The sequence below is a fragment of the Gossypium hirsutum genome, chromosome D04 (genome assembly GCF_007990345.1).
Source record: "Gossypium hirsutum isolate 1008001.06 chromosome D04, Gossypium_hirsutum_v2.1, whole genome shotgun sequence".
NCBI lineage: Eukaryota > Viridiplantae > Streptophyta > Magnoliopsida > Malvales > Malvaceae > Gossypium > Gossypium hirsutum.
Window position 1 is genome coordinate 5,326,152 of NC_053440.1, and position 9,535 is coordinate 5,335,686.

The window sequence follows — 9,535 nt, forward strand, 5'->3', positions numbered from 1 at the left end:
TTGAGCAATTAGCCTAAATCAATCAATATATGGTTAAGAGGGTTAGAAATTATTATCTTGGATAATGTTTTTGATAATGACATGGTCAACATGATGGTCCTAAATATCAATCTAAATTTCATGCTCTTTAGGGAAATACTTATCTTGATCTCTCAAATCAATCAAACAAAAAGAATCGAGGTTCTCAGGGCCAACAAGAATCTTTTGCACCAACACAAATTGTCATTTCACTTGACCAATGGGTTGCCACTTGATAATGTGGAAGCATTTAATCAACACTTAGACCTCCAAACTTCAACTTACTCGCACACTACCTCTTATAGAATATCAATAATGTCATTCTCCAAGTACGACCTAAAATGTTAAATATAAAGGACATTATATATATTCATAATTTAATACATCTAAGATATTAAGCATGATTATATTTTTACCTTCAATATGGTTAGGAAGGGATTGGTGCTAACCATGACATTTATCTACACGCATATGCTTGCAAAAGCATATTGCTATTTTTAATTTCGTTGATATAATGTCAAGTCGCCTTACAAAACCCCTTATAGAGATATGCTAGAATTGATGCTCTTAACTTAGTGTACTGACTAAATCAAAGTTTGACGGTAGATTCAAATACATGCAATGGACCATGTTGCTTGAATTATCTAGAAATAACATTCCTCCTATCATGTATAACATCAAAGCTCTGATATATTGATCCATCCTTCTTGGCAGTTGCATTAGCTAAAGGGACTAGATTGATAAGTGTCATCAACCATGTTAATTTTACCTTATTCCCATTGCATTCCTTTTGCTGCTTGTCCAAACTCGCACCCAATAATTGATAACATAACCACAACATGTCAATGTTACTCTCTTTGATTATTTTTTGTTTGTAGATTTGAAAGTCGATTATTAAAGCTACACCTTCCAATGTTATGATAGTTTTCCTACATGGAAATTGAAACGAATGCATTTCAGGCCTCCATCTTTCAAGTAAATTAGCAAATAACTCCACTATTTCAAATTGAAGCATTACCTGTTGCTAATAAACCAATCCTCTTTAATTTGTTTTTGAGACATCAATTTGACATGCCAAAATGAAATTTATGTTAGGCCTTAGCATTCCAATTTCTTCCACTTAAAAAATTAACAATAAAAATATTATTTATTCTACTAAAACCTAAAATAAGTTTCATAATAATAAAGTTTAATTTTAAAAAAATTTAAAAATCAAGTATAAAATTTTACCATGTTTACGAATAATGAAGTTACGATTCATGTTGGAACCTCAATAAAACCTTTTTTTTTATGGTAAAGAAAGCTGAGAATTTAATATGTGCTTGAGGAGAGTTGAGTTTTTTTAGAAGATTTTGTGTGAAAATAAACTAGAATAGAATGAATGTAAGATAATACCTCAATGTATTAAATGGTTAGTTGAACCTATAAGTAATAAATTCCAAAATTGAGATCTCACACTTTGTTGAGGCCAAGCCATGTTATTGGTTCTAATACTTATTAAGTAAACTACATCCAAAGTTATTAAACTTTTAGTAAGTTTATGTTTTGATCACATAACTTTAAAAAATTACAAAATGGTCATTAAACTATTTGAAAATGTTCATTGAAGTAACTAAATTATTTGAAAGTTTTTATTTAATTTACTGGGTTGTTAAGTTTTTTCTAATTGTCCAGTTAGTGAGCTCCAAGCAATGATTTGATGATCAGTACATTGGATTAGTATCCATTGACGAGCAGAATAACATACCTTAGATTCTAGTTGATCTAATGGTTAGTGTCGGAGATCGAAGAAGAAAGTTGTTCGGATTTTGGTTTTGCAAATTGATAACGTTCAAAGATGTTTCACGAAAAAAAAACCCCTAAATTATAGAAGAGAAGAGGAAGGACAACTTTCAATTGGTGCAAGCAGTGCGAACAAAGAAGGCCATATAACAACGATTTTAATAGCCTAGGACTTAAATGAAAATTGTAAAACAATTCAATGACCATTTTGTAATTTTTTAAAGTTAAGTGACCAAAACATAAACTTGCTAGTAGTTTAGTGGTATTAAGTGTAGTTTACCTATATTTATATTCTCTAAATCCAATAACCATTTAATTAGGGATGACACTAAGGGGACAGACATGGCTTTGACCCACAAAATGACAAATTATCATTTTTAGTTCTTTGAAAATTTTAAAATTATTAGTTTAATGGTAAAAATACACTTAGGTCTTTCTCAAAGATGAATTTTTTTTAGTTTAATTCCTTTAAAATTGTAAAATAAGAAGTACATATAAAGAAAAAAAAATTCTTTGATCACTTTATAATTTTATTTTGGCCTCCCAAAATAAACTTGTGACTTAAGACCAATTTAGCATTATTTTGAAGAAGCATTTTTAGAACAAAAAAAATACATTTGAAATAAAATTATTACTAAATAATATAGTTGTAAGCTTTTTAAAAGTGTTTTTTTAATTAAAAACAAAAATAAAAATAAAAATTTTAACTTTTATTCAAAAATACTTTTTGAAAATGGTTTACATATCATCTTCCTTGTTCTAACAAAGGACACAACTCTTTAAAAAAGGATTTAAAAAGTAAAAAAAACTAGTAAAACTAAGAGATAATATTTAGTTAAAGATGGTTGTGAAATAAAAAAAAAAAACTGTCCTTGAAATTAAAAATTAATTTTTCTCGTATATTAATAAAGAGCCCCCTTTTTTTAAGTATAGAAAAGTATTTATGTGGAATTAAACTATTGTAGTATTCTTGAATAAGAAATAAACTAAATATAGTAATACAAAGAGTTGGAATTTGGAGATCGTCATTTTTTTCTTTGAAAGAAATTAATTTGGAGATTGTCAGTGGTTATGCGCTGTAGACAACAGAGTTAAAGGTAAGAGGAAGAGGGAAGAAAAACAAAATTAAAATCAAAAGGAAAGGGATAACAGATTTACCTCCGCCGCTAAGGCTGATTGGCGGAGAGATTTGGGTCCTCTTCCCAACAAAATCCTAATACAGAGATTAGTTGTTTCTTTTTCTTAATTGAATTGAATCAGTAATAATAGATGGGGAATTTATTGGCAAAGAAACCCAAGATCACCGAAGTCGATCGAGCAATTCTCTCGCTCAAGACTCAGAGACGCAAGCTTGGTCAATACCAGCAACAGGTTTCTTTGCTTCTCTCTCTCTCTCTCTCTCTCTCTCTCCTTAAAAAAACTATTTGTGTTTATAAGTTAATTCAGTTCTAATTCTCTTTTTTGGTCATTTTCTGTAATTTTATTTATAGCTTCATTTTTGTTTACATTTTTCGTCTTTCTTAGCTGGAGGCTGTAATAGAAGCAGAAAAGCAAGCTGCTAGAGACTTGATTCGTGAAAAGAGGAAGGATAGAGCTTTGTTAGCTTTGAAGAAGAAGAAAGCTCAAGAAGAACTATTGAAGCAAGTTGATACCTGGCTTATTAATGTTGAGCAACAAGTAATTGAAACCTGAATTTTCATGGTGTTTGATTTTGTTTAATTTTGTTTATTATTTGATATTTTTGCTAAGTTAAGTTCTTGCAATTCTTTTTGTTGTTTAATGCAATAAGGGTTTGATCAAATATCAAGTCAATCCTTTGCAATGTATTATTACAGAGCTAGTATTGACATGGGCACTACTCTGTTACCTTACTTTTGGGTTCTAGTATTACTATTTGAAAATGCATATATAGATTTAAAATACTAATTCTTCTCTCAGTTGGCAGATATTGAACTAGCAAGCAAGCAAAAAGCAGTTTTTGATAGTTTGAAAGCAGGTAACAATGCAATTAAGGCAATACAAAGTGAGATCAACATTGATGATGTGCAGAAGTTAATGGATGACACCGAAGAGGCTAAGGCTTATCAAGATGTGAGCTTCGTTTCAATTCTTACTAATCTTTGTTCCTTTTAATTCATTGTGAACTTGCTTGCTTGCTTGAGTTCTCTGTCGAAAATGAATATGATCCTTGATGTAGATGTCTCTTCTCTGTTGTCTCGCTCACTATCCCTCATTGTTTGTTTTCAAGTGTCTGTCCACTTCAGATAAGATGTTTATCATGCCATAAGTTAGTTGCTTATGAATCAGGGCACTTTAATCTATTTTGAAGTTCTCTTCAAAAAGAAGAAAAAGGTAAACAACTAATGTTTAAGTCTCTAAAACAGAATGGTTTGTATTACCAGGTTGCCATTAGGATGTAGAATTCAAGCTGGCAGAGGACAGCATTACATTATACATCATTTTCAAGAAGATTTTATCACATTTTTTTCTCTTAGATATGTTTTTCTTTTATTATTTCAGATTTTCCTTCTAAATATCCTTGACTGACATAGATGATCATGAAGCCTGTAAACACAACATGCTTATGGTTTTAGACAAGGAAGCTATAAATGGAGATTAAGACATGTTTTCTAATTTTTCTGAAGAATCACTTGCATTTTCCTTTTTCTCATGTTGATTTTATTAACTAAGCTTTCTCTTTATCTGCCAAAAGGTGTGGCATTTTTGTCCATTAGATCATATATTCAACAATTCCTCATCACACGGGCTTTCTGCTTTTTCTCCATTATTATTTTCTTTTTTCTCTGAAATGGGCTGTATATTGGTAATTTTGTAGGAAATTAATGCGATCTTGGGGGAGAAGTTATCAGCAGAAGATGAAGAGGAGATTTTGGCAGAATTTGAGAACTTGGAAACTCAGGTATTTGTTCAGTTATAACTAGTAAAAATACAATTGCATTTGATTAAATAGCTATCTATGGTTTGCTGATTCTTTAGATGGTGCTCAGAGATGATCTTATTTCTTCAATTAAGAAACAAAATTTATAGAAATATTATTTTATGCGTCTTTCCAAAAATATGCCAAATATTGGCCCTAGGCTCTATAATGCTAAAGTTCCACAGTTCTAGTAGTTAAAATTTACTATAGTTTGTTTATTTACAGAATAGTACAAATTAACCTTAAAATTTTTATGATTTGCAACTGTTCCTAACCCTTTGTCTATTTTCCTCTCCACTGTTTTTATTTTTCTGAATTTGTTTAATTCGGAGACCAACAGAAATTAGGAATGGAGGAATAGAGGTTAAGTAAATTAAAGGTTGGTCTTCTTGTTTCTAGTGCCAGGAAAGGAAATAACAAAAACAATCTGTTCTGATTCATAGATCTTACATGGAACCTACTCATTAAAAATAAAACTTGTACTTTTAAATAGTAAAAATCAAAAAGACATAAAACCCTAAAACAGAATCTACTGTAGTTAAGAGATCGTGAAATAAAATTGTCTAACATTACTCCTACAGCAGTATGAACTACACATGCACGCATGTGTATTTTATGAATGTACACATTTAATTTTTACCATACACAAAGTCTGAGGTGGGAAAGTCAACTGCACTGTCTAACCTCTAGTTTTCAATTCTTTAGCAACTGCACTGTCTAACCTCTAGTTTTCAATTCTTTAGCTTCTCTGCACATTTCTGCTTTATATGTTGCTGGCATTCAAAAGCTGCTCTGTGAATGTGTATTTACTGTTTTATACTCTTCACTGGTTGCAACCTGTTTTACAAAGTCTTTAATCACTACATTCTCAAAATCATCACGCAACATCTTATCTTCACTCTTTACAATTCTTCCAAAGGATACAAGAACGATAACCTAAATTCCTTATTGTTATATTTCCAAATTGCCGGGGTTTGAAAAAGTATCTAGTCTTGTTAACTTTATTTACTTTAACTAAAATAACCTTTCATGGGATGGTATGTGAGCTCATTGACCCTCCAAGAAGTTACTATTTATGGCTGACCAATAAACTTTGACAACTATCTGCGTTGGCAAACATCATACATCCTCATAGGTCTAAAACAGTAAGGAGAATATCTAGAAATAGCTGAAAATTACTGCCAATGAAGTCAAATAGGTCATCTCATATCTTGAAAGATGTGGAAAAATGGCTGAAAATTTCAGCCGTGTGAAAACTATTAAGGTTGACCCACACGATTAACTACTTACGCTATCTATGGTTTGTTGGCCCCCTTGCAATTCCCTTTATCTTGTTTCCTGTTGGTTGTACTTATGGTATTGTCAAAAGGGAAGGAGAAGTTTTGTAAATATGTAGAGCGAATGTGACCATCAGGATAGTCTTAAAAACATTGAAATCTTGGGTAATAACCAACCCAAGCTGCTTAGTTGCAAAAGTCAGATTAACGAACTTAGATGTTAGACTTATCAAACACAGACAATAACATAATCAAGAAAAGGAATCAATAATGGAAGCAATAAAGAGAGAACACACTGATATACCAGGTTAAGCAACAAAATCTCTATATCCATGAGCACAACAAATAAGAAATTCACTATCAAAGAAAAAAGATTACCATGTTGAAACTCACCCAAAGCCCGAGTTACTGTGTCAAGCCACTTACTTTGGGTTTTGTGTGTTTCCCATTATCTTGATCATAGGTACATAACCAAACCCTAGACCTAACAAAAGAGCTTAAAAAATTTCATGTTCCTTTAATCTGTTTCTCTAGAAAACTCCTCCATGGTCTCCCTTTATATTTACAAATTTTTCCTTTCCTTCCCTAAAGGCCATAAAGGTTCCCAATAAAAGACAAGGAAAAGGGCAAAAGGGATTGCAATGGGGATAACAACTTGTAATGGCACTGACCTTATGAACTTTAATATGGCTGAAGTTTTCAACCATTTCTCTACAGCTTTCAAGATGACCAAAATACTTTGTTTTGGCCAAACAAACCATTTGTTGACTCCTATAGAAAACAAGACATTTCTTTATAGATTGCCAATGATTTTCTAGAACCAGACTAGGTGTTATGAACTCAATACCAGCAATGGGAAAAACACAAGATAAACCAAGATTGAATTGATTAATAGATTGCAAAATGCAGCACAATCAAGAACAAGTAATATAGAAGAGCAACAGAATAAAGGAAATAGGAAAAGAAGAAAGAAATGAAGAGAGAATTGAGCTAACAGATTGATTCCCTCCCCGTTGACCTTTTCCCACTTTTATTAGCAAAGTAAAAACGATTATAAGAAACTAAACATAATCAGCAAGGCCTGAGGATGTTTTCGCTCATGTGTACTCCTCCTTGGCTGATCTGTCACTTGTTGAGATGGCAGCTGCTGATTTGGTTCTATGGATAAAACACTAGGCCACAATTTTTTTGCCAGTAGGTGATGGTGATAATCATCTCTCTGTTAGTCCTCTTCATACTCTTCTCTTTACTTCCTTTGCACTTTCCTAATAGTTTTTTGCCTTTGGTACCAAATATGAGATAGAAAAGCAATTCAAAATTTCAACCTGGAATTTGTTTGACTTAAAGATCTTGGGAGAGAGCTTTAGAGAATAGGCAGCCCAGAGGTGTCTTCTGGTTTCTAATGCCAGAAAATGAAGAAAACAATTTCTTTGAATTGTTGTTTCTAAAAGTTTAAATTCCTCAATGACTCTGAGCATTTGAATAGCAGAAAAGCCTCAGTGCAAACGCTAACCCTCTAGATAAATCATTGACATGCATTTTACCTATAGATGTTATTTATTAGTATGGGATATATGTTGAACCATGAGGTTGGACCTGTTTGCTCATGTTAAGCTTGGCTTATTTCTTCCTTTTTATTGGATTTATGAAAAAACTAGAAGTCCTTGGTGGTGTGTAAGCATGGAAAGGTCTTTTGTTTAGTATGTCATTTGGGATTTAGCTTTGTTTATTAGCATATGGTATTGTCCTGTCAACCATTTTCTGTTTGAATGACAAACTGTATATTGTTTAGATGGCCGTTCAAGATATGCCAGAAGTGCCTACCAAAGCAGGATCTGAAGAAGAAAAGTTGGATCTTCCTGATGTGCCAACCAAGAAACCAGTTGCTTCCGATGCAGCTACAGATGATGCTGAAATTTCCACAAAAAGAAGAGGTCTCTCTCTCTCTCTCTAGATATACACATACATACAATACATACCGACACAAGCGCTCGCACACACAGAGTCAAAATGCCCATGCTTGCTCACACATGACACATGCATGCATTCTCTGCATGATTGAGAAGTTCTAACTACTGACAATTTAAAAAAAAAAAACAGTTATGGAGGAACCCCTACCTGCATGATTGAGAAAAAGACGTGCTGATTCATGATAAGGAGCTTGCCATTATTAATGACCATTTCTGGGCTGCTTTGTCATATATTTAATCTGATCTGTTTATTTCCAGTTCCATGAAGATAGTTTGAGTTTGGTGGTCAAATATTTCCATGTCAGTGCGTACGGATCTGTATAAATACCCATAATTTACATAATGGTGATTATTGATATTTGCTTATTTTCTGCCCTTGTACATTAGCTTGTTGGATCATCTATCTGGGTAAGGTTTTAACTTTTAATTCATATATATGCATATATGTGTGTGTATATAACTGAACTGAAATGAATGCTTTTATTTCTCCTTAAACATTATGCATTAATGATTTTCTAAGTTGTGGAAGTTAATTGGGAGATTGTTTAATGGTTTGGATCATTTTGGGTTTTTACTCAAAATAATTCTAAATGGAGATTATTTTCTGGACAAATTCAATGAAAAATCTGATTGAATTTCTTGGTGAAAAGAAAAAAGAAGTAATCCCAGATCAGATTGGAGCAGTAGCTAAGGATTAATTGAGGGCTAATGATAATCAAGTGTTTTGATTGAATTTGAGTTTATTATTATTGTTACCAATATTTCTAACTATTTGTATTTAAGCAGAAAAAGAAAAGACAAGAAAATCAATGTCATTTTCAATTAAACCAAAAGCTGAATGCGTGGGAGCAATTGCATCCACCAACCTGCCTTGACCTAATCTTACCAATTCAACTCTGTTTTTCTTCCAAGTCAATATATATACATATTCAAACAATACTCTGGTTTTCTTCTTCTTTCCACACATACAGCCAAGCTATAGGCTGCTCTACTTTTAATCATAAGCACTAATTTTTACAATATAATAATCTTCAGAAATAAGATTTTCTAACCATTTCTTCTAATAGATATAATAGTATGAACGCATAGACCATTCAATTCTGAAAACAATTTCTTTTTATTTTTAAAAGATGAACAAATATGATGACATCCAAAGAATGTCATTTTTTTTCAAGCATCTGGGATAATTTCCGTATAAAAATTAATATAAATTCCACACGACAATAAGAGAGCAGGTAGAGTTCTGATCTTTCTAAAAATGATGAAATTTTAATAAATTTCATTTAAGTCATGTAATTATTGTAAATTAATACTTAACCCTTGAAAACAAATTAATTTAATTCTTAAATTATTTATGGATATACTTTGTAAGTTATAACTTAAAATTGGACGTCATAATCCACATAAAACATGTTTTTGCTACCTACTATGTCCACATACATGATTAGATGATGAATAGAAAAATTAAATAAATTAATTTTCTCTTTCTCATATAGAAAACCATATACTTACTATGAATAGCAGGGCGAAAAACATGGTCCACTCAATCG

General features: G+C 31.8%; 1 protein-coding gene across 1 annotated transcript; it reads left to right on the forward strand.

Moving 5' to 3' along the window:
• The first annotated feature begins 2,567 nt into the window (after positions 1–2,567).
• Positions 2,568–8,351, forward strand: LOC107935807 (vacuolar protein sorting-associated protein 20 homolog 1). The gene is made up of 6 exons (XM_016868428.2): positions 2,568–3,171; positions 3,325–3,477; positions 3,739–3,891; positions 4,637–4,720; positions 7,808–7,949; positions 8,116–8,351. The coding sequence occupies exons 1-6, from the start codon at positions 3,070–3,072 to the stop codon at positions 8,139–8,141; spliced, it is 660 nt and encodes a 219-aa protein (XP_016723917.1). The 5' UTR covers positions 2,568–3,069; the 3' UTR covers positions 8,142–8,351.
• The last annotated feature ends 1,184 nt before the right edge of the window (positions 8,352–9,535 follow it).

Excerpts from the sequence above, each read along its gene's own strand:
- LOC107935807 (XM_016868428.2), top strand. The coding sequence starts at position 3,070 with ATGGGGAATTTATTGGCAAAGAAACCCAAGATCACCGAAGTCGATCGA. Across the intron at positions 4,721-7,807 it reads TTGAGAACTTGGAAACTCAG|ATGGCCGTTCAAGATATGCC; the intron begins GTATTTGTTCAG and ends TATATTGTTTAG. Across the intron at positions 7,950-8,115 it reads AATTTCCACAAAAAGAAGAG|TTATGGAGGAACCCCTACCT; the intron begins GTCTCTCTCTCT and ends AAAAAAAAACAG.